At 34.1% G+C, this 26,618-nt stretch overlaps 2 protein-coding genes across 2 annotated transcripts; one reads left to right on the top strand and one right to left on the bottom strand.

Annotated features, from left to right (window-relative positions):
- Window positions 1-103: 103 nt before the first annotated feature.
- Window positions 104-14,247, bottom strand: LOC123653749 (thioredoxin reductase 1, mitochondrial). The gene is made up of 8 exons (XM_045589734.1): window positions 14,051-14,247; window positions 12,484-12,704; window positions 6,394-6,754; window positions 5,500-5,728; window positions 3,904-3,991; window positions 3,131-3,381; window positions 2,327-2,518; window positions 104-1,060 (listed from the first exon to the last, which is right to left on the bottom strand). The coding sequence occupies exons 1-8, from the start codon at window positions 14,061-14,063 to the stop codon at window positions 931-933; spliced, it is 1,485 nt and encodes a 494-aa protein (XP_045445690.1). The 5' UTR covers window positions 14,064-14,247; the 3' UTR covers window positions 104-930.
- On the top strand, window positions 13,906-15,458 carry LOC123653750 (C-factor). The gene is made up of 5 exons (XM_045589735.1): window positions 13,906-14,022; window positions 14,462-14,513; window positions 14,620-14,810; window positions 14,922-15,071; window positions 15,176-15,458. Exons 1-5 carry the CDS (start codon window positions 13,906-13,908, stop codon window positions 15,398-15,400), a joined length of 735 nt encoding a protein of 244 aa, XP_045445691.1. The 3' UTR covers window positions 15,401-15,458.
- The last annotated feature ends 11,160 nt before the right edge of the window (window positions 15,459-26,618 follow it).

Genomic DNA, 26,618 nt, shown 5'->3' with positions numbered 1-26,618 from the left:
ATTATTTATATTGCTATATACTGCTAACTATTTTGTGAAAACCTCTTTAGTTTTGTAAAGACAAGATTCATTATAAGAAAAAGACAATAAAATAAAAACAATATTTAAAAAATATATCACTTTATTAAAATTGAAGTAATAGTTGTGATCAACACTGGTTGTAACATGCGCACGCAGAGCACACATCGACATAACACGGAGAGAACGGTCGACAACGATGACAATAATTATTATATAATTTTGTTCATAATATTCACATCTTTAATAAACTCTAATTTTGCATCTTTTGTACTCTAGACAATATTAAACAAGGCAAGATATTTAATACAGCATTTAACACCGATAAACATATTTTTTTAATCTGCGCACCACAGACTATAAAATCATTTAACATTATGTGACATTTTAACATAAGCTACATTTAATTAACCTTTTACCGTTTAAAATTATTAATATAATCAAGTAAATGCCGCTAAAACTTACTGTTATTTAAGTGCTGAAAGAATAACATTTTTTTCTAGAATGATCAAGGTTACTTTTATATAGTTATAGATTGGTAAAATACTAAATATTTCGAGTTTATAAAAAAATGATAATAAAATTAGTCGGCGGTTTTGACGTGAAATTATTTTGATTAAATAAATGATTATTATGTATAACAGGTAAACACAGTTATCTTTTGTAAATTTAGAACATTAGATCGAGATATTTTTACTGTGTATCTATCCATCATCACCCAGCAGTAAGTGAGAGTAAGTAGGATATTTAATAGGAAAAAAGGGGGGGGGGGGTTACCTTCCCCCTTTTTGTGGTTATTGCTGATGGTATTTATTCCACAATTATTTCGCTATAGTATATTTCTATCATAATACATCATAATACATAGTTACTCGTATTTTTAATTCGATCAAGTTATGGTGGTTTTATAGTTTAGCTGCAACAAGACGCAGGGTTGGGGTCCTTCCCGGAGCGCTTGGTAATGTTGAGGCGTGTGAACTCTTCGGCCACTGTGGGGTGAATCCCAACTGTGTTCATCAGCTGTTCCATTGTGATGCCGCATCTGGAATTAGATGAAGGTTATTATTATTTAGTTATAATCAGTATTTTATTATATACGTATCAAGTACATGATTTAAAATGTATTTTAAAACAGTTGTAAGTTTTGGATATAATCAGATATTAATAATTATCATTCATAATATATAGTTAATGCAAAATTAATGCTAAAAGTTTATTATTTAAACAGATGTTGGTTTATCTGTGTAAAAATATCTTTGTAGACTGTTTATTATGATAACGCAGGAACTAGGTTAGCAGGAGCGTATTTCCATACGCTAATAAACACTTTATAATATCTAATAAGATAATTTTGTTATATAGCTTAGAAATTCTAAACATTTTTGAATATCATATCAAAAATTGACCGCTCCAGCGGGATTCGAACCCGCGTCTCCGACTGGCCGTGTCGGCGCTCTAGCCAATTAAGCTATGGAACGATGTGCCCGCCAGAGCGAAATTCTTGATATGATGATTTCTATTTTCGGTTCAAGCGAACCGTGGCGCCGTCTATAGTGAGTTCTTTACAAAGACCCGTAACTATTCAAAGTTTCATATTACAATGAAAATCTTTGACAGGAGACGACACCATGCTATTTTTTAATATGCACGATTTTATTTTTTAATTAATTTCGCTCTGGCGGGCACATCGTTCCATAGCTTAATTGGCTAGAGCGCCGACACGGTCAGTCGGAGACGCGGGTTCGAATCCCGCTGGGAGCGGTCAATTTTTGATATGATATTCAAAAATGTTTAGAATTCCTAATGTGTGGGTACACAAAAATAAAATCGTGCATATTAGAAATTCTATGTAAAATATGTGATTTAATGTATATATTTTTTTAAATTTAAAATGAACAGCCACGGGATCTAAAATGCCCATGCCTTTTATTAAACCTCATGCATAATAAATACCACGGGTAATTTATTACTCGAACTACAAATTGACAGTCCTGTGACTGCCTAGTAAAGCTTTCCATTCCTGTCAAGAACTCACTATAGATGGCGCCACGGTTCGCTTAAACCGAAAAATAAAATCATCATATCAAAAATTTCGATCTAACGGGTACATCGTTCCATAGCCTAATTGTCTAGAGCGCTGACACGGTCAGACGCAGGTTCGATCCCAGCTGGAACTGTCAATTTTTGATATAATATTCAAAAATGTTTAAAATTCCTAATGTATGGGTAACACAAAAATAAAATCGTACATATTAAAGCTATCCATTCTGACTTTTTTTTTTGTTTAATATAATTTTTATATACTCACTTGATAGCAGCCGCGAAGCCCTGTATGACCTCACCAGCCACGGGTCCTACGAAGTGGAGCCCGAGTATACGTTGAGGCGCCTCCCGGAGAGCGACAGCCTTCAAGTAACAGTTGCGGATGTTACGCTGCGGAATGAAGAATTCCGTAGGCTTGTAGAACGCGTGGTAGACTTCTAGGTTATCGGCACCGTATCTGAAATAGATTTTTGTTAATTACTTGATGATTTATGACTATTTTTCACTTAATATAAATTCTAGAACCGTTTATGATGTTTGTTACTGAATATAGTACAATAAAAAAAATAGTTGGCCATTAGTATTATTATAAAGATAAAATACAAATAATTTATCATTTGCTTCAAAACCTTGTTTAAGCTAAAAGTATTACTACTTCAAGTCTATTTAAGGAAATCAAATCGATTGTATCAAAAATATCAGTATCAGTAAAATCTTGATATTTATGTAAAATACGCTTAAAATAAGTATTAAGAAGTTGACAACAGGAGACCGACACCGTAATTTTTATTAATTTGATATTTTATTCTCATATTCACATTTTTAATAAGTTTAACTGTGCAAAAAAAATGCAAACAAGCATTCAACGCTTACACGTCACATATAAATTATAAATCAAAAATATATATCTCTATAAACGCACACATGCACGCTCGCACGCACAAAAGAATGCGTACACGAGTACGCACCAATTCGACTGTGTGCGGGTACGTTTGCGTGACAAACTAATAAACGACTGGGACACAAGACATACAAGTACATATGAACAAGCGTAGGTATGTAAGTTCACCTCTGTGTGGCCAGCTCCTCACTTAGTCCCACGCAGCCGTACTCTAGCGGAGTGAAGACAGTAGTGGCCACGTTGTCGTAGTCCATGAGTTGTGTAGCTCCGGCGAATAGGCGGCGAGCTAGTAGTCGGCCGGCGTGAATGGCCACCGGTGTGAGCTCCGGCCGGCCATCCAGAACATCGCCCACTGCGTAGATGTGGCCCACGTTCGTCTGCTCCGTTTCTGCTACGATCTTGCCGTTGGGTGCCACCGTCTGGAATCCATAAATCAAACACATAAGTTCATGTTCAGCACATGTAAATTCTATAAACCAGCGGTCTCATCACTTGTTGTTGCACTCGATTCCCAGTCACGACATACAGATAATTGATGTCTAGTAAATCCTGCTGGGGCCGTTAAGGCATATAAACAGCAGTGGAATGTTAAAGGCTGGATCAAATAGTATTTAATGAGAAATCCAGTCCATCTAGTAACATATCCAAGAAAAAATCATAATAAGAACCCTATCAAATGCTTTTTTTTATTAATTAAGTCTATAAATAATAATAGTTGATAACATCATGTTATCAACTAAAACAACAAATCAATTGTAAACACGAATTAGAGAAAAAGATTCAAAAATAATTTTTGGTCTAAATTGGACGAAACTGCTGCTTTATATTTTATTTTTATTTCTCACACTAATTAAAAAAAGGAATAATAATAACACATTTACACAATTTAGTTACAAACACGTGTTTTAAATAAAATAAAAAAGATGTTTTTAAGCACTTACAGTAACGCCAGCGGCTGGGAGGTTCAGTTGTTTTGTCAAAGCATACCGTCCTGTCGCCAGAAGCACTGTATCGAAAACATCTTCACCCCTGTAAATATAAATTAATTTATTTAAAATATTTAACTATTTGGCATTTAATTTTAGTGCAATAAAACATAAAGAGACACAGTTTTTAAACTTTTAAAGTCACTATGAACAATTGATTCTACAGGACAAACCGAGAATCAAAGTTGATAAAGAGCTCTGTTTTTATTTTTAATATTAATATATTGTTGTTCATGATACAATTTCAACAAACAACACTGCCACATAGGTTAACTAATATTCGCGCTAAGCACGCTTGCATTGTACAGTTTGTAACTAATTACTAAAAATATTTCACAAGTTTATGGGAGTATTCTATAAACAAGTATAATTTATTGGATGTTAGGGAAAATCATAGGATACATAGCATCATACAATGACTCGTAAAAGCCGTGTATGTTCTTAATCAAAGTAACAAATAAGTCTAAGGGCCTGTTTCATCAGTTGTGGATAATACTATATGACATATGATGGTATCCGACAGTTAAGTTTTTGATTAATTATTCCTTTTTAGTGTGTAGGATTCCTACTATATTTAAGAGATATTGCTATTCGCATATATTTAATATAGTTGTAATATAATAATTGAGGAGAAACAGGTCCTACTGGCCTATTTTACCTCCCGCTGTCAAAGTCTATTTGTATTGTCATCTGTCAAATAGTTTTATGATAAAATTAATAGATAAAACCTTTATCTACAGCTGGTGAAACAGGCCCTAACGGGAATCAAGCAGTATTGTCTTGTATAAAATAAAAGAATTAAGTTTTGGTTTCAATTTGTGAACTATTTATAAAGGTTAAACACTTTATCATTGTAAATACCATATAGCTAACACTATGTATATTACATGTGATAAGTCATGTTAAAATATCGATGAAACTATCGATAGTTGACCTCGATTATGATATAAAATAATCTTGAAAATTTATATCTATAACGACACAATCAATTCATATAGTCTAGAGATAATAAACACACATAATCAGTATCAAGTTATAAGCATATCAAACAAACTAAATTAGCTGTTATTATATAACACTTACAGCTTAACTTCAAAGTAGTAATTACAAAAATAGTTATACCGTTTTTTCCGTACCGGATTTTTGTTTCGAAATCATGTTTTTATTTTTATTTTCTTGTATACCAACCATATCTGGCAATAACCAACAAAAAATATGAGAATTATTTAGTTATGTCATTCGGAGGCTATACGCATGTATACATTTTGCGATTATTTTTTTTATCATTACATAGTATAAAACAAAGTTGCTTCCCGCTGTATGTATGCTTAAATCTTTAAAACTACGAAACGGATTTTGATGCGGTTTTCTTGAGTAAATAAAGTGATTCCAGAGGAAGGTTTATATGCATAATATAGTAGAGGAACACTAAATAAACACATTGTTTTGCGCTTACATTGCAAATATTTATTTTATATTTAGTATCAGCATTGCACCCATGCGAAGCCGGGGCGGGTCACTAGTATAGGATAATTGCTTCAGTCTACTTACTGTTCTTTAGTCTCCGTGTTCAACCAGCGTGCCTTTAACTGTCCAGATTCAAGCTTCTCCACGGATAGAGGAATACACTTATGGTGGAATTTCACACCCTTCGATTCCATCTCACTGGTGATCATGCTGGCCATCTGTTGGTCGAAACCACGCAGAGGAACAGATCTGACCAAAACCGTAGCTGAGTATCCCAACGAGTTGAGGAAACCGGCGCATTCTAGACCAATGTCTGGAAAATGGAATGTTGGAATTAACATAGCATTTTTACTAACTCGGAATATTTATGGTAATTTTGTAATGCAGAAGTTTTAGCTTGTTAGACTGTAGTAATCTTTCAAGCTTGCTTGATGTATGTTTAAGATTGCGTGATTTTTTTGTGGAAATGTTGATTATATCTAATGAATGTGGTAAATAACAACTTACATTTATAAAAGTTTAATGCGTGTAAAACAGTAGGACACGACTTTACACTACAGAACTTAATATTGAAACTATAATGCGGTTAATAAAAACCTCACTCAGTCTTATCATATTATCAATAAAATACTTTACACTTAGAATAATATGATTACAGAAAATTGAAAAATATTACTTGAAATTACAGTGCATGACTGAATTCATAATGGAAAAACGAGTGAACTTTTGAACACACGACTGAAGTAAAACTTCTGCACAATAGGCCTGCACTGTAGCTTAGATATACGAAACGTAACTGGCTATGAGAGAAAGAGAGAAAGAAAAAGTGTGCTCGCACCTCTCTCTTGCTCCGTTCGCCTCACCCGAACACACGTTTCGTAACGCTCTCGTGATGCATTCACTAGCTTACTCCCCAAGTCAAGAAGTTTTACTTCAAAAATCATAAAATGATATAGAGCAGGGTAATAGCGTACTTACAGCCAGCTCCAACAACGAGAGTCTTCCCAGGCGGATGGCTCAAACTGAAGATATCGTCACTGCTGATACAATACTCTGTAGCTCCTGGAATGTCCGGATAGTGCGGCCTTCCTCCCACGGCGATCAATATATTCTTAGCCGTCAACTCTTTCTTGCTACCATTCTTCAGTGTGGCTACAATTGTGTGCGGATCCTTGAATTCTCCTAGACCATTGATATATTCGATTTTCTTCTCTCTCAAGTCGACCCTGGTGACCCAGTTCACAGACTTTATGTGGTTCTGGACGGCTTCGGTCAATGATGACCAGTTAATTTTTACTTTATCTAATGAAGGCACTTCCCATCCGTACGCTACAGCCTCCTGCAATATCAGAATTACTTATAGTTTTTATTAATAGTAGTGTGTATTTCTGGTTAATATTTTGATAAGCTTATTTAATAAAAATAAATTAAAACAGCAATGTTGCAATTTGATCACGGTATGTGTGAGTAGAATTGAGCGAATAAATATTATTTTGAGATTTAGAGGAGAAACGGTGGTTGAAATTTAAAAAATATTTTCGTTTTTGATAATCCATTTACCGAGGAAGGCTTATAGGCTATAAAATATAGTATGTTTGTTCCGCTAATTGACGCGGGTAAACCGCGAGACACGGCTGGTCTATAATATAAAAATGAGTCTCTGAATGTGTTGCTAAGCGCAAAACTCGAGAACGGTTGGACCAATTTCGCTAATTCTTTTTTTAAAATATTCCTTGAAGTACGAGGATGGTTCTTACGGAGAGAAAAATTCTAAAAAAAAATAAAAAAAATAATAAAATTAAAGAATCGACTGTTAGGCGATACGAAGTTCGCCGGGTCAGCTAGTTTATAATAAAATTAATGTTTTCAAACGGTTCCACAACATATACAACATATAAAGATAACGACATGGAAAGTTAATTACAATATGCATGCCGCAAATAACTCAAAATTTCAAAGAGCTTGGAGGGTGTAATTCAATTTTGGCGTATCCTCTCTCAGAACCGGCTAAGCTATTGTACAAGATTGTAAACATTGGTATGCGACGACGACCTCATTAAATTTTTGTATGTAAATGTGTGATGTTCCTATGGAGTGGCGTAGTCCTTATGGACTAAAACTCCTTCAATAAGGAGTAAAAAAACTGCTACTCATTGCTTTCAATAACGCAAATCGCAAGCTACTTGAGAGCAGGATTATTTAGCTGTGATTTTCTGTAGATTAAGATTCTTCTCCAGTCTGGCCGTTCCGGATATATCCTACTGTGCCCTTAAATAGCTACTCCAACATTCAGACATCACCAGATCTACTTTTCAGAACACTAAACCTTACAAAATATTGCGATAATCGTAAAATAGTAACTACAACGATACTTGTTTTCCATTATCGTCCTTGTTTCGTTAGTACAGAGTGATTCGCATTAGCCACGTCAGTTTTCACATATTTTATTAAGTACATTTGTACCGGCGTTAATTAATTACTTTACCGTTAATTATATTTAAAAAAAAAAAAAAAAAAAAAACATTTTAAGAGTACTTCGGTGAAAATTATTTAATCTATACTAATATTATAAAGCTGAAGAGTTTGTTTGTTTGAGCGCGCTAATCTCGGAAACTATTGGTCCAATTTGAAGGCTTTTGAAAGACTATTTTTTTTCTTCAAATTAACGCGTGTGAAATCGCCGGGCACAGCTAGTTTATATTTTTGGACAGTACATGAAAAGATCCAAACGAATACAACATGATATTTCGAATCAAAGACAATCATTAACTCTACTGTAGGTAAATAGTATGACGACGATTTTGAATTTCGAAGCAATTATACTAGTCATTATTAATTAAAATGACTAATAATGTATGCTTATACTCGTACTATAGTCATAAAATAGCAACGTAATCTAGGATTCATTCTCTTTTCTTATCTTTCGCAAAAATATTGACTGATAATAGCGCCCAAGCAGACATTATTTAGATTTATTACATTCACATACAATATTGAGTGCTAGAGATTATTAGAAGCTGTTTAAATTTAGCACTAGGCCTTTACTAAACACTTTATAAATTTATTGTACAACAAAGCGTATAAATGACTAACGCCGAGTTGCACGAAACAAAATTAAAATTTAAGTAGTTATTAAACTAATTTAATCGCAAGAATTGTATGAAATTCTTGTGATTAAATTAGTTTAATCTCTACTTAAATTTTAATTTTGTTTCGTGCAACTCGGCGTAAGAGCCGATTTCACAGCTTGTGGATAGAGCTTATCCAGCACATAAGTTACGATTAGACGAACAGCATGAGGTAGAATAGGTCATTAGAGCCTGTTTTTCCAGTATTAATAAACTACAACTTTTGGATTCACTTTAGCAAATAGAAATATGTTATAAATATTGTGCAATCCGATGGTAAAAGAAAAAAAAATCACTCAACTTTTATATCCGTTGAATGCCGTCATCCGTTAAATAACATTATCGACAACCGTTGAAACATGTAAATAAGTTAATTGAGCTACAAGCTATGTAGGAATATTAATTATTAATCTACGAGACTGACTCATGTACAAGACTTTCGTAGATAATGTAGAAATATCCCGTTTTTAAAATAATTTCAGCAATAAAAACAACCATGTTTATTTAAAAATATTACATTAATCTGAGTCACAATATCCGTGTTTTCTGATGGAAAGAATAGTGGCGACAAATTACCGCTTTACAGTCACGTTCGATAGATACGCTGCTGTAATCGAGTCAAGGTTCTACGAGCTCACGTCCTGAACGTAGCGAAGGAAAATCAATAACATGCTGTTATGCGATATTAAAAAGGATCTCATTGTTTATATAGTATAGTTTTCTTTGCCACAGACTTATGTTCGGATATTAACTTATACGAAGTGCATATATTCTTCTAATTAGTTGAATATATAAATCTTATTATTTATTGTGTATATTTTTTGGCAGTTAGTTTTTTTTTTATTGTATTGTTATTTGTAGCATATATGGTTAAATTTAATGCCTTCTGTTAATTACAGATTAGACAAAAGATAACTGTCCGACAGTCACTTCAATATTAAACAATAATTGGAAACGTTTTAGCACAATAAAACAGCGTAGTAGCGGTAAAGTCGATAGTATGAAGTTCAAGCGAGTTTTACCGATATGACGATACAGCCATTATAATATATGACAAGGAAATTCTAAAGTTTAAAAATAACTATTAGTATTTTTTTTTTTTTTAATTTTCATTATTAAGACGTGAAACGGATTTTTATTTTTATTTTTTTTTTGTCTATAGATAATTCTAAGTTCCTGATACTTAGGCATTATTACAAGCAACATTATCACGGGTGCACTCGAATAAAAAAAATATATATTAAAAAAATATAATCTCCGAGTTTGACTCCGTTAGTAATGTACTGTTGACCAAATCTTAAATATCTAATATTCCGTTGTATAAATAATAAAATAATTAATAAAATTAAAGATTATCTTATAGAATGATATCCAAAAACTTAACGCTACGCTTTGAATACATTTTTTGAATAATTATCATGAAATTCAAATACAGCATGTAATCGTTTCGTGAGAATAATGTAAATAATTACCATTTAATTCTCAAAAATTGAATAATTTTTCCGTCAGTGTTAAGTATCTGTTAATTTTGTATAATGATTAAAATTTGACGCAAATTTTATATTGTTTAAAAATGATACTGCCAAATAACGAAGAATTAAACTTTGATAATTATAGAACAAAATTAAAGTGATTATATGATAATAATTACATGATAAAAGTTTTTTTTTTTTTTTTTTTATAAATGTTAAAAATATTTAACCTTATGGCACTTAGATTTTTTAAATTTAACAACTGAATCTGCATTGTCATTTATCAATATATACTAATATCACACGTGGTACAAATGATGTTTATGCCTAGTCTTGCAAAATAGAGAAAGCTTAACATATGTATGAGATTAGTACTGACTAAACAAGGCACCAACGTTAACGGCAAATACGAGATGTGCCTTCGTCTCGCCAACGATATCGTCATTTTTGCGAAGACTTTGAAGGAGCTAAGTCAAATGCTGGGCGACCTAAATAAGTCCTACCGACAAGTCGATCTCAATATTTGGACAAAACAAGTTATGTTAAACAGACAGGTTATACCGAGATCGGTATCGGTCGATGGTATCCGTCTCGAAATTGTTCAGCTTTATGTCTACCTAGACCATACTATTCACTTCAGCCTCCACAAATGGGCAAGACACACGAGTTCACGCCATTTTTATCATAGTCACCACACTGGGTAGGCGCGTTGGTGACCACAGGGCTGGCTTTGTCGTACCCAAGACGGTGCTGTCTTCGGCCTGTGTATTTCAAAGCCAGCAGATGGATGGTTATACTGCCATCGGTCGGCTTTTTTAAGTTCCAAGGTGGTAATGGAACTGTCTTATCCCTTAGTCGCCTCTTACGACACCCACGGGAAGAGAGGGAGTGGCTATATTCTTTACTGCCGTAACCAGAGCCACCACACAGCAAATATTATACTATTCAGCTAGGCCGAAACAATTTCGAAAAGGAAGCCGATAGGAGGATACAGTTGGGCAAGGCAGCGTTCGGCAGGCTTCGCGGAGTCTTTATACGTTAAAGATTTCACAATGCCTGCAATGCTACAAATGCAAAGATTTGCAATACTACCTAGATAAGAAGATAACAACTACGTCATTTCGATGTTGACGCGTCATTACCTATTACATTATAAGTACCACTTTATTTGAAAAAGTATTTAACATACACTATTCTATAATAAATGTCAACAACAAACAGGTTTTACACAGGTTATACACGCAGTAAAAAGTTATAATGTAACACTAAAAAAAAAAAAAAAACAATCGAATTAAGAACTACCTACTTTTTTTGAAATTGTAAAAAAATAAGATCAAAGATATTTGGTGGTTGGGTAGAACAAGGATTAATATTAAATCATTATAAAACATGCATATTATTCAGTTTTATGATATGAGTATATTAATTATATATAAATTATACTTGCAAGTCATGGTAATCTAAATATGGATTCATTGTGCAATCACTACAATTCACTCTAATTATGTAACACAATACCCCATACCAGACACACATGACTAATTATATTATCGGTGTTAAATAATATACCGTTGTGCAATAAGATATCAAACTAATATAAATGAAATAAGTCTTATTTCGTTTATATTATTATTTACTTATTAAATTATGTAAATACAAATATTGCATTTTATAGGTAGGTATATAGTGTGTAGTCTTTAATAACGGTATTAATTATAATTTTATAACTATAAATAGTTAATAATACTGTAGTAAACTATGGTAAACTAAGTTGGTACCTATTACTGTAGGAGCTCTTTTTTTATGCTATTATTCTGTTGGTTTGCCACAGAATACACAAAAAATTGACCAAAAAGAATAGACTACATATTATTTAACATTTTCTTAATAAAATTATAAGTATCGTGTGAATCTGATATTATATACGCTGCCACAGATTCATATTTACATACGTAAAAAATAGTGAAATTTTCATTTATAGCTATTAAAAATAACATAAAGTTGGTATGTAATTATTATTTTTAGATAAGCAAAAAAAATAGATTATTCTTAAGTTAGCTATTAATATTATTATTTATTAAAATTTTGCAATAAATTAGAAAAATGTTTATCTTTCCTTTATTTCTACGTTTTGTCTAATTAAAGTTACATAGGTACACTAAAACTAACACAAAAATAAAAAAAAAAACAAAACATAACTTTAACAGGAAAAAAAACACCCACATTATTCATAGGAATCCAGGAGCAGGAAGGGAATTGGTGAAGGAATATCCAAGGTTTAGGCACTTACCGAGTCCTACAATAAAAAAAAATTATAACTCTCTGGACATAAGGATAAATTGTATAATTTGTGACAAAATGCAACATTGCTTTTATGCATTTTTTTTGAAACAATTGATTTTTAGGAATAATTTGGACACACATAATAATAATATTGTATTTTAAAGTCAAATAAAAGAACAACTTACATGTATACCCTCTCCGAGTAAAGCAGCTTGATGCATCAATTTCTTCGGAATGCAACCCACATTCACACAAGTTCCTCCGAGACCCCATTTTGTACCCTGAGGTGATGGTGTCACATAATCTAGTACTGCGACTTTGGCTCCTAAGTTGATCGCCTCTTTCGCACAGGCCAGGCCTCCGGACCCACCACCAATAACGGCCAGATCATAGTCGAAAGCCCCATCTACAAGTGCAGGTGATACATAACAACGTGCATATCCAGGGTTAGTACAGAAATGAGAGTTTAGTTATGTTGTTTTTGTCTAGTTCGAGATTGTTAATCCTTAGACCTTAATTTTTTCTGATGACAGCATGTGAGTTAAAGTTATTGTCTACTATTGGCATGAGTTTTACTTGGACTAATCATATTTCATACAAAAAACATAATACAAAAATCTAAGCCTTATGAAGATGTATTGAAAGGAATAGTTGTAACAACATTGATCGATTTTGACATTGATTATTTGATTTTATTCTTATTGAAAAATAGTAGTAGTAGTATAAAGTAATATTTTTTTATTATCTTTATACTTCACTTTTTAATTGATACTTTAAGACTTTGGAAACAATAAAAATGCTAGTAATCTCTGTACAAACCCTAATAACATTAAATTATAGTGCAATGCTGAGTAGGCAAGTTGAACACATACCAACGCAGACAGCACAAATGCCCATTATTAATATAACGTTCACTATACCTTGGTCAATACTGACTAAGGGGGCTACCAACTTGTTCTTACGTCCACAACACATCCATCCACCTATTGTTGTCACCAATCAAAAGAATTAACATTTTGTGCTATCCGTTAAATCGTAAAACAACTTCATTTATTTAATCGCTAAAATTTCCCAACAAACAAACATTGAAACAGTTCGTCATTCTTATAGGTAATGACAGAATAGGTAGGTATGTAGTTTACTACATACATTTAATATCGGACAAATGAAACGAACGATTGATTTTTTTTTGCTCCTTTTGTTTTAAGATTTTTATTTTTCTAATTTTGATCCATTTCAGTGTCAATTTCAATAGACCTTATCGGTGAAATAACTAACAGGATTCAAAGAATACGGCTTACATCGGTGAGGTTATACGGTATTTAGCGATTCAAGGTTACATGATTTTTAATACACCATTGAACTTACTTGCAAGTGAACGTTTCGCGATCACAAAAAAACAATCCGTTTTATTAATCGGTTTCACTAAATTAGTAATTCTTCGAAAATTATTGAGTATTGTCATTTTTGACGTATTTCATGTGACAGAGACAAGAAAATCACACAAAACATTTACTACACGAATGTTCAGTAGCTAATTTTCTATCGTTCTATCACACAACGCACGTCACACAATTAACGATTAACCGGTGTAGTAGTGTCTCACAATGACTTCTGTCCTAATTACTGGAGCCAACCGCGGTCTGGGCCTCGGAATGGTGAAATACTTGACTAAACACGACAAGGCAAGGATTATATTCGCAACTTGCCGGAAACCTTCAGAGGTATGAAATAAACTAAACTTCCACTTACCTATTGGTGCCATTATCAGTTTTAATTTATTTCACTAAATATTCAACACGTTAACACAGCTTGCTTCTATTCGACAACGATTCAATTAAAATTCTAGACTCGCTGTCGCGTATTTTATAAAGTGGCCTTTTCGTAGCTGTGCGGTGTACGAAAGAGACGGCGAACCCAGGCGACGTAAACTCGAGGATCGCCCATGACATGACGGATGACGTCACCGTCGACGTATTAATAGAGACGAACAATGACGATGCTAAATCTAAATATTAAATACTTACTAATCGACATCGAGATGTTTCTCTAAGAATTTTGTACTTATTTCACAATTATTATTATTTTTTAAACAATAAATGATGAATTCTTGCTTTTTGTATGTGTACATTAACGTTTAATAACCGTTTAACAAACTTACAGGAACTAACGAAATTAGCCGATGAAAACAAGAAACTTCACATTTTAAATTTAGGTAATTGATATAAATAAAAATCAATCAAAGTTATAATATATTTATTCATATACCATACATTTATTTTAACGATTAAATAACAACTGAAATTAAAAACAATCTTCAGATGTAACAAATACAGCAAATATTAGTGAGATATCAACAGAAGTGGCAAAAGTGGTAGGAAATAAAGGCTTGAACCTTCTCATAAACAATGCAGGTGTGGCTACAAAATTCACAAAGTTACAATTGGTCAAACCAGAGCAGTTACTTGAAAATCTAACTGTCAACACTATTGCACCAATTATATTGTCTAAGGTATCTGTTACATTTCACAAATTTTACAAACAAACAAGACGGATTATCTTCATGAATTTCACACATTATATATCTACATACTTGTATTATATTATTTTTTGTCTATTGTAGACTCTTCTCCCGCTTTTAAAACAAGCAGCTGAAGCAAATAGCGACAAACCGATGGGCGCACAACGAGCTGCGGTCATAAATATGAGCTCAATACTTGGTTCTATAGCTAACAACGACCAAGGAGGCTTTTATCCCTACAGATGTTCCAAGGTCAGGTCTTCTCGTCGTTTATCAACAATCACATCACAATAATAATTAGTACAATTATTATTGCACATATGTATGTGTAGGTAATTGATAAATATTTTCCACAGGCAGCATTAAACGCAGCCACAAAGTCGATGAGTATCGATTTGAAAAAGGATCAAATTATAGTAACATCGATGCATCCAGGATGGGTAAAAACTGATATGGGTGGGAATAACGCGCCGCTCGATGTGGACACGAGCGTGGCCGGTATATTTAATACCATAGAAAAACTTCAAGAGTCAGACAGTGGAAAATTTTTACAGTTCGATGGTACAGAGTTACCTTGGTAGTAGGAGAACTAGGAGACTGTAATAAAAGTGTAATAAAATTATAAGATTATAAAGTAAATAAGTTACAATTTTTTTCACAATATATTTTTTAACAAATTCTTATTAAAACAAATATTTTTATTAATTACACCAAAATTATATTTTATTTTTCGTTGAAGATTTATTTATCCATTTTTAAGGGGCGCCTTAAAGCTACTACAAGTAGTTTACGAGAATAATGATAAAAAAATATTACGATGGTATAATAATAGTAACATTAAAATTAAAACAAATGAAACGAGACAAAAAATATATATAATTTGTACCTACAATAAAAGAAATAATTATTATAGAAAAATTAACTACTTTTTATTAGCATATCAGAAATTTAATAACAGATAATATTCGATAATAAATTATTGAAAATTACATAAAATGGCTAGTTATTGCATAGATTTTAAACACGACTTTCCACACTTTGATAACGTTTTATTATGCATTCACAAATATTTAAATAAATAAATAGACTACATACTTTAATTGTCACTTCTCTGTGTACACTTCCCTACCGCTTTTTCACTACGCTGTGTCCTATATGCCCAAAGGTTGTCTGGAAGAGATCGCTACTCTAGCGATAAGACCGCCTTTGTACACTGCTTTTTTTTATTTGTAATATGTTATTGTGTTGATCGTTGTTGTGTACAATAAAGAGTATCTATCTATCTACTTTAACTGAAATTAGATGCTGAACATTCTAATTCGTTTAGGAAATATTGATTCAATTTTTACAGTAACATGTGTACAGTATTTAATCTCGTCATTTTCATCACACATCAGTCTTTTTTGCGTAGCATTAAAAAAATGTAGTAATTATCTACAGCTAATAGAAATTTTCATTATAAAAAAAAAATTATAAGTAGGTATCTAGGTATTATAAAATTGTGCTCGTCTGATTATTATTTTATGAGAATAGGGATAGGAAGGGAATTTTAATTATATATCAAATATTTTTAATACAATTTGTAATATTAAAGTTTTGGTACTTTAAGAGCTTTGAAGTTATAATTTTTCGAGTTTATTTTTTATTTTTTATGTATGAATATTTCGACACCAACAATTTATACTACGCCAATTCGACTTTTCGATAAGTTTTTTTTTTTTAATGCGAACTTGATAAAATGTGTTTTTTTATGTAATAAAAAAAAATGTGAAATTGCAATGAATAAATTACCTATTAAAGATACCAAATTTCAAATAAGTTTCTTAATTAATATAAAAGGTATCACGTTTTTCCCTTTTATAAGTCTCTACTGTAAAGTTCACTTTTAAGAGTTAGCTTAGTATAAATTGCTGGTGTCGATTTGTTACTCACACGCTAAAATAACTGTATCTAGATGAAATGTTTGTAAATATAGATTATAATCTACAAGCCATTTTACCGATATAATCTACGGTTCCTCTAGATAAATTTGTTTTAATATTTTCAAAAAGAGCCATTTGATCGATCAACGTATTTTTTTTACATATAGTAGTACTAGATCGTTCAATAAGTCCCGAGACTAACCTGGAAATGGCGCATATATTAAAAACTCTTTTGATTTTTAAAAAGTACTGGCTATCAATACAAGAATATGTGTCAAATTTTTAAAAATGGAACAATAAAATTATTGATTTTGAAACATTTAAGTGACGCTACGGTTGTAATTTCGATACAATGGAAAAAAACGAGTTTCGCGTGTTGATAAAACATTGTTTTTTAATGGGAAAAAATACCGTTGAAGCACAGCAATGGCTTATAAAATGTTATGCAGGATCAGCTCCCTCTAAAGCAACCATTTGTCGGTGGTATGCCGACTTCAAACGCGGTCGCATGGACACCAATGATGGGGAACGCTCAGGTCGTCCAAATGAAGCAGTGACCCAACAAAATATTAACCAAGTCCTCAAAATCGTATTGGAAGATCGGAAGGTAAAAGTGCGAGAGATAGCCGAGATAGTGAAGATTTCAGCTGGTAGTGTTTTCACTATTTTACATAAAAATTTGGCCATGAAAAAGCTTTTTTCTAAGTGGGTGCCGCGTTTGCTTACAACTAATCAAAAGGAACAACGTATCAATGATTCAGAGCGATGTTTGGCGCTGATGTATCATAATAAAAATGATTTTTTACGTCGGTATGTAACAATGGATGAAACCTGGATATACCATTTCACTCCGGAATCCAATCGGCAGGCAGCGGAGTGGAGAGCGGCTGGTGAAAGCCGCCCGAAGCGTCCAAAGACTCAGAAATCGGCTGGTAAGGTTATTGCGTCTATATTTTGGGATGCGCATGGAATACTTTTCATCGACTACCTTGAAAAGGGGCAAAATATAAATAGTGACTATTACATGTGCTTATTGGAGCGATTGAAGTACGAAATTGCGGATAAACGGCCTCACATGAACAAAAAGAAAGTGGAGTTTCACCAGGACAACGCGCCTTGTCACAAGTCCGTGAGAACGATGGCCAAAATTAACGAATTGGGCTTCGAATTGCTTCCTCATCCCCCTTATTCGCCAGACTTGGCCCCCAGCGATTACTGGCTGTTTGCAGACCTCAAAAAAATGCTTCAGGGTAAGAAATTTGACTCAAATAGTGAAGTTATCGCAGCAACGGAGGCTTATTTTGAAGCCAAAGACAAATCGTTCTACACACATGGGATAGAAAAGTTAGAAAAGCGTTGGAGGGACTGTATCGCTCTTGGAGGAGACTATGTTGATGAATAAAAATTAATTTTATAAAAAAGACCTTTTTTTAGTACTTAGTCTCGGGACTTATTGAACCACGTGTTAGTTTAGGATTAAGAATGTCATAGGCATGATATAGGTACTTAATTTATCCCGCAAAATGCACGGCTCCTACAGGATAGTATGACAATTTATTGTATCTTGCAGGAATCGTTAGAACTCGCGCCCGGGGCACAATACCTTTTTAGCCCCCCCCCCCCCCTCCATTCGAAAACAATTTATTATGTCTAGAAATTTTTGTTTTGCTGACCATTTGGCGCCCCTTTGTGAGTTGCTCTCGGGCATGATGCCCTCCCCTTGCCCCCCTTGCTACGCCACTGTGTGATACATATTGTTCTTTAATATTACAATGTTTTATTGCAAATGATATCACTCGACAAACAAATAACGGAGACTTCTTGCTTTGTCATATCACCTTTGTTTGTCTTGATATTTATCAGGTTCGTAAAAAGTGAAATATTAGACCGAAATTGTTATTCATCAAAAACAGAGATATTCTTAATTCTTATTTAATAACATTGTTTTTAATTATTATTATTTTTTTTTATTAATGTAATGTGAAATATTAGGTCAAATATAATATAGTATATGTTAATTTTATTTACATATTTAGTACGAGTGAATATGTTACGGTTCTATCTTAATAGGTATGAATTTTGATACACAATCAATACAAATTTTATTAAAAAACAGAATTAGTCATACTCATACGATACCGGCTACTTTGTAAGTCTGGCCGACTAGTTTCTTTAAAGCGCTCGGCATATGACTTGCAAGATTTGAATTATTAAATGAATTATTATGACTATACCTATCGGAATGTAATAAAAACTATGTAAAAGTTCTATGATATGTTCGCACTTACCTTCAAATGTGGAGATTGCTAGCTCCTTTACCGCTAAATCGCTAATAGCCGGCTTGCTTGTATTACCTGTAAAGAAATATACAAAGGACTGTAACGTTTTAAAATTAATGATTACATTTCCTTTATCCTTATAGACATCCAAAGTACTTTCAATTGTTTTTATATATAAATTTTCTTTATTAAATTGAAAATAGGTACTGTCGGATTCGTAATATTATATTAAAACGAATTCCCGAGAAACTTAACACAAACTTAACTTGAAAGTTACCTAACGTTATTAGTATGATTATAACCGCTCTGGCGTAGTGCTAGTAGTCGCCTAACTCACCGACGGTTTGCAGGTTCGAATCGCGCTCGGAGTGGATATTTGTATTTGTACAAATACCTACTCCTGTCCAGTTTGGATGTCTGTGTGGGTCTCCGCACCGTGCTTCGGATAGCATGATAAGCCATCGGTCCCGGTTGTTATCATAAATACCTGATAGCAATCGTTACTCATAGTAGGGAATATATCCGCCAACCCGCAGTGGAGCAGCGTGGTGCATTAAGCGTCAATCCTATCCTATATAATATAAGGATCAATTATATAATATGTTATGTACCGTCGTAAAAATTGGGTAGGTACTGCATTTGAACTAAATCAACAATAAAAGTTATAAAATAATTGTGTAAATACGGTGTAATGGATAAGTATGCACATTATTTACAATATTTTAAATTATAATATTTAAAATATTTTCAAAAATAAATATTTTTATAAACGCTTCAGCCTGTATCATACCACTGTTGGGCACAGGCCTCTTTCCCCATGTAGGAGAAGGATCAGAGCTTGATCCACCACGCTGCTCCAATGCGGGTTAGCGGATATTCCCTACTATGAGTAACGATCGCTATCAGGTGTACATGATAACAACCGGGACCGACGGCTTAACGTGCTCTCCGAGGTACGGTGGGGAGACCCACAAGGACTGCACAAACACCCAGACCACGGCAAACACCTGTATGGCCAATACAAATGTTTGTCATGTGCGGGGATCGAACCCGCAACCGCCAGCGCAACAGGCACAATCCATAGCTGTGACCGTGTGTGATTTTTATAAAACAATTATTTAGTTAATTAATTTCCCACTTTTTTTTAGATTTTTCAGCCTTATGACCTACATACATGACATGATTATAAAACTTGCGCGGCCGATGACGTGGGTGAGTTTAGTATACAAGAATCATGTCTGCGTGTGTAAAGGTCTCAGCTGTGCACACAATTATGATCGATATTCGGAACCGACATTCCCGATTGCCGCTCAAGGGGGATATTTGTGTTTTTACAAATATTTCTTCGATGTCTGTCCTTGTGGGTCTCCCCGCCGTGTCTCGGAGAGCACGTTAAGCCATCGGTCCACATTGTTATCATAAATACCGGATAGCGACTGTTACTCATAGTAGGGAACATATCCGCCAACCCGCAGTGGAGCAGCGTGGTGGATTAAGGTCCAATCCTTCTCCTACATGGAGAAGAGAGACCTGTGAAATCCGACTGCCGGGCGAGGCCTTTGCCCCGCAGTGGGATTTCACAGGCTGAATGCAAACACAACTATTTACAAATCTTGTTTACATTTTATGGAATCGGTTTGCTTATAGGCTCGTAGACTATGTTAACATGAATTTTGCTTAATCGGATATTTTAATAATTTATATTATATTTCTGTAATTATATACTTCTGGTTATGGTATAACAGAGGACATTGATAACATTAATGTCGCTAAGGCTTTCTACTGCACTCCAGGTTCTATCATTCAACGGTGCTACCATCGAACTCAAGAGGATCCGGTTTGATGTGATAGTGGTGAGTGTTGGTTGAACAATAACGAAACCATACCACAACTTGATGTTTTCGTGGGGTATAGTACACAAAACAACTAACTCCCTTCAAACTGACGTCGTAAACCAAAAATTTTAGTTGCTAATTGCCTTATATGCACTATTGTTGACACGGTTGTAGTCACTATCTTTCACTTATACATCCTACGATAGACTAAATGATTTCTTCAGTAATATTGAAAAAATCATATCCACCTTGAATTCTCCCACCATGGCCTTGATTGGGGACATTAATTTTGCTATAAAAATCAATATTCTAAGCCATCACTGCAATGAATATTTGACATTGATCTCAACCTTGAGTCTTCTCTCAGCCCAACATCTCCCATTAGGGTAAACAATTGTGCGGATCATGTATTTTTAAAGTCCAAGCACATAGCAACTGTAGCAGTTCTGCTGACCGATATTACTAGCCATTATCCGTTAATCCTATTATTAAAATGGGTTTGTAGGTCAAGCACCAAGAATATGTATAACTGACAGTTGCCTTAAACTATAAAGAAGATAAAGACAGATACTTTTCTGATTTTTCTTCTATATTGTATGTTGATAATATCGAATCAACCGCTTGTTGAAACGGTTGTCATTTATCTTTTTCTATATGTGTGTTCTACTACTGGGATTAACCTCTCCCGTGAGAGGGTGGCGCCGCGTTGGCGCAACGGTTACAGCCATGGATTGTACCTGTTACGCTGGCAGTTGCGGGTTCGATCCCCGCATATGACAAATTTTTGTATTGGCCATACAGGTGTTTGCCGTGGTCTGGGTGTTTGTGCAGTCCTTGTGGGTCTCCCCACCGTGCCTCGGAGAGCTCGTTAAGCCGTCGGTCCCGGTTGCTATCAAGTACACCTGATAGCGATCGTTACTCATAGTAGGGAATATATCTGCCAACCCGCATTGGAGCAGCGTGGTAGATTAAGCTCTGACATGGGGAAAGAGGTCTATGCCCAGTTGTGGGATATTACAGGCTGAAGCGTGAGAGGGTTAGAGCTTAATCAGCTATGCTCCTTTACCCTACGTTCCTAATCAGATGTTTATGATAACAATCCGAACTCACAGGGAAAGATACCAACCGGAGAGAACACTCGTACACAAGAAACCACAAATATAATTTGTACAAATAAAAATATAGAGGTTGCAGATCGTCCCGGAGACTCGTGCGTAAATATCTTCTTTTTTATATAGGTGGGGAAATGCAGCTTACGAACTAGCCCCGTCACCCTCGGGTGACGGGAATGTGGAGCTACACCAGCCTAATGCCAGACTATCCACCAAACCACCATCTTTATTCCGCCGACACCTTAGTGAGGACGCCATGGGATCGCTTTCGCACACTACCACGAAACTAAAAAAAAAAATATGTAATAAATTTGTTCAACTAAACGTACCAAATTTACTGCACGTGTCTTTATGCGGGCAGAGAGCACCGAGATCCATACTGATACCACTTGAAATGTTTATATAAGTACCCAAAAATATAATTTATTATTATTTATTAATCCTTAATCTCACTGTTTGCAAAATTGTTAAATTTTTGACGCTAATCTTCTATACGTCAAAAATAAAACCAAAAAGTATAAACTTACATCTGTACCTAACCTACATACTTCTGCTTTAAATCATTGTGAATTCAAAATCGGTAATATAAAGCAGATGTAAAGGTTTCAGGATGTACGTGGAAGGTATAGTTCGCGTCATGTAAAAAGAACGCTGGCCTTGAAGCTGCGCAGAAGCGATTTATCGGTCTATTTGGTGGTACGGGTAGGGGGACGGGAGTGTTTATCAGGTGTCGCATGCTTGCCGGTGTGCTATTGGTTGACAGCGGTTGACAGTTCGACGTCGACTCAAAATGTTATCGCGCACAAAAGTTTTAAATTACAAAATTCTCCATTTACTATTTATTTCACTAAAAAACAATTATCAATTTATCATTTTAAACACATAAAAACTATTAAGATACGAATATCGGGAGTACAGATAATTATTATTTTTGAATACGACATTTCAATAACTAAAAAATTTGTTATTGCTTTTGTTTAAAAAAAAATTGTGATTTTGTAAAGTGATAATTATTATACTTATTTAGTCCGAATTATTCGCACTTGTATTTCTAGTATTTTTTAATGTACCTGCCAATAACCATTATACGAAGCCGTGAGTGAAAGCCTAATTAAAAAATAAAACAGTAGTACTTGTGCGCGAGTATACCCATGCGCAAACGCACCCCCTCCAGTTTCTTTCAGCGTTCTTTTTACATGACGCGAACTATATCTAATGTATAAATCTGATTTTAAAAAAATACGTAAGTAATTACATTTAGAATAAACTAGCTGTGCCCGTGACTTCCTCCGGATGGAATTAAAAAAAAAATATTGTTCAGTTACAAAATAAATAAATTTCTAGAATAAGAGTAGCCTAAGTTACTTCTTATTACATCAGCTTTCCGCCAATGAAAGTCCCTTCAAAATCGCTCCAGCGTTTCCGAGATTAGCCGGAACAAACAGGCAGACAGACATACACACAAAAATTGTAAGTATTGTAAAAGTTAAAAAATTATAGCGCTATAAGTATAGGATTTTCATATGAGCTACTATGGATGTCCATCCGTTTAGTAGGTACGAATTGGCTAACGACGGTCGGTCGACAGTTTTTAACGTCGGAATGTAACACAAAATTATCCAGTTACTACGACGACGACGTTGACCTGATACGTGTGTGTTGAGATGTTAAGTAGCCACAGGTGGTAAAATCTGCAGAGTTATATACAGGATATATAGGATTAACACATGAGGAACTCTATAGAATTTCTTGGATCCTTAAAACAATCCCTATCTTAGAAAAAGTTGAAGATTTGCATAAATCAAGCGATGTCGTAGGACCCTAAAGTGGACACTCGTATTTCTTTTAAATTTTTTCAATAAAGAAGAGCGCGCACTTCTGATCGGTCATCTCGCTAGTATTCAATTAAACAATTTTGAAGAAAAAAAATTCTATAATAAACGACAAATCTCCATTGAGAGATTGAGTTTTATCATACAACGCTTAGAAGAAGAATAGTCAAATGTAAGAATAACGAAAGAATTCTTCGTAGAAGCACATTATGGACATGCAATGTGCATGATTCAATTCGATAAATATTTTGATTTAATTTTTTTTTTTTGACGGTCATATCCATAACAACCTAACGCATTATTTTAGAAAAAAATTGTAGTTCGTTTAGTACATATTACTTGTTAGTACGACATAATATCCGGTACACTGGCCGTCGTTATAACCAGATTCTACAGTACTTTTTAAAACGCTTTTCATATAAACTTACCTGCAGGTAAAGTAGGAATTTTTAAGTAAAATAAACCTTTAAAATCGTTTATTCAATTGTTTTTGTTTAAGCTGCAGGATACTTATTTAAGTTCGTTCGTAATTTGGATATTTGATGACGAAATACGTAATTTTTAAAGGGGGTCATAGACGTGCAAACTTAAAGTACGCGGTTTTTAATATCGCGAACTCACTTGGCTCGACGTCGGTGACACACGTGAAGCTTACTCATTCTGTATCGAGATGTCGTCGACAAAAGAAAATTTGTGTTATTTAGTAATTGTATCGTATTACATTTTAAAAACCAAAAAAAAAGACGAGGTTCTGAAATAGTTCATTTTGAGTAATTTAGCAATCAAAATTAACAAAAATTACAAAACACGGACTACAAGCGTTGCGTCAAATAAATACGCAATTATTAGAAATAACTCAAAAATTACTTGTTAGATCGGAATCGAATTGACCACACGAGACACACCACGCCACTCGATTAAAATAAAAATTATTGAAATCAATCCGCCCAGTCAAAACTTCTGAGATAACATACCTACATAAAAAAGTACAATCGAATTGAGAACCTCCTCCCTTTTTGGATGTCGTTTAAAAATGGCGGCTCGCGGCTCACAGTGCTGCCACACGTACGAGCGGAGGCGGGTTAGGAGCAAAATTTCAAACTTGTCGGATCGCTAATGAACTTATTCGAAGGCTTTAAAGCACGCGTACACTTTCGCTTTTCGCGGTGACACACCAGCGAAAAAGGTTGTCGAGCCATAAGTTCGCGAACTTACTCGCACGTCTATCACCTCTTGTGATTATGTAGGTAGGTACCTAATATTTACATGATATTGATTTTTTAATTTTTTATAAAAGAGTACACATATATTTAGTTCTTTTTTTTTTAAATATATAGAAGCCCCTCGTTTTACAAATATATATACATATGTATCTATATATATAAAAAAATTCGTGTCAAGATGTATGTTCCAGATAAATTCCGAAACTACTGAACCAATTTTTATCAAATTTTGGGAGAATTGTACCCGGTAAGTGGCGCTGCTATCGGTATTTAAGCAATCAAACTTGGTAGCTGTTTTCCGGGCAGGACAACGCCAGGTCCAGACAAATCTTCTGCGTTACTTACCTCATCCGGTCCAAATCGGGCATGCTCGGTCCGGTCCTTCTAATATAATAATAATAATAATAATAATAATAATAAGCGTTTATTTCAGACGTTTACATCCATAGTGTATTAGTGTGTTAGTTACAATATTTACTTATAATCTATGTTAGTTATTGTTAGTAGGATGATAATAAAATAAAATAAAATAATCATTTTAGTTGGCCCGTCATTGTTTCTATCCAGTATTTTTGAATAGAACAATCAGGGCGAGCCATGATTGTCCTCAGAATGCTGTTGTTGCTGGCCCTCATGCGCCGCAGCAGAGACGATGCTTTTTTACGCATAATCGCGTGAAATCCATCGACCCGTGCATCCGCGAACATTCCTGAAGCGCTGCAAAACCGCGGTAGCCGCAACAGCACTCTGAAGGCATTATTATACTGAACACGTAGTGCGCTGTAGGCTCGACGCGTGTATCTCACCCACAGACCACCCGAGTAAAAGGACTGACAAAAAGCCCGGAATAGGGTAATCTTGACACCCGCAGTGCCACGTTCGAACCTGCGTGCGAGCTAATGAACACGAAAAAAATTCTACTCGGGCGTCTGCTGGGTCCGCTAGTAATATATATTATTGTGTTTATGCTATAGAAAACTATTTATTGCAAGGTTTTTTTTTTTTATTTGTCCATATTAACTTGATTTCGCTTTTATAAATCAATTTACGTCACCACCTAACCAAAAGCTTTACCTATTATTTTAAAGTCACGAAAAATAGGGTAGGGCAACGAGGTCACCCTTCGTAGGTATTTCCTGAATGTTACACACTAATTTCATTAAATGGCTCACAAGCAAGCGTTTCGGCGTAATTTTCGTATACTTCTTACATCAGTCCTTCCACTTAAGACTAACTAACGAAATGCTATAACCGCTCTTTTTAAATAATTATAGGTAGATATATACCACAGTCTAACATTTTCAAATAAATATAATGGGGTGTTTAATTGTTTATTAATTGTAATGGTGTGTAACACTGTGTATGTACTCCATGTACAATCAGATATAATTGCGACGATGTTAGAAAAACACAAATATCATAATTGATCATGGCTACATACAAGGGTTAATTAATTGGGCAATTAAATAATAGAAAAAGTGTAATATAAAATACTATGAAATCATTAAAGTAATAAATAGAGTGAAACTTAAAAACATAATTAAAAAAGTAATAATAGGTATGTCCGATTATTATTATCCGATTATATATTGCGAG

Source organism: Melitaea cinxia, chromosome 5 (assembly GCF_905220565.1).
Source record: "Melitaea cinxia chromosome 5, ilMelCinx1.1, whole genome shotgun sequence".
NCBI classification, from domain to species: domain Eukaryota; kingdom Metazoa; phylum Arthropoda; class Insecta; order Lepidoptera; family Nymphalidae; genus Melitaea; species Melitaea cinxia.
The sequence above is the reverse complement of the archived record's forward strand: the minus strand, read 5'-3'. Positions and strand labels throughout refer to the sequence as shown.

Coding starts and splice junctions, on each gene's coding strand:
- LOC123653750 (XM_045589735.1), top strand. CDS start 13,906: ATGACTTCTGTCCTAATTACTGGAGCCAACCGCGGTCTGGGCCTCGGA. Junction 14,023..14,461: donor CTTGCCGGAAACCTTCAGAG/GTATGAAATAAA, acceptor ACAAACTTACAG/GAACTAACGAAATTAGCCGA. Junction 14,811..14,921: donor CACCAATTATATTGTCTAAG/GTATCTGTTACA, acceptor TGTCTATTGTAG/ACTCTTCTCCCGCTTTTAAA.
- LOC123653749 (XM_045589734.1), bottom strand. Junction 6,755..12,483: donor TACTCGGAGAGGGTATACAT/GTAAGTTGTTCT, acceptor CTGATATTGCAG/GAGGCTGTAGCGTACGGATG. Junction 2,519..3,130: donor GAGGAGCTGGCCACACAGAG/GTGAACTTACAT, acceptor AATCTATTTCAG/ATACGGTGCCGATAACCTAG.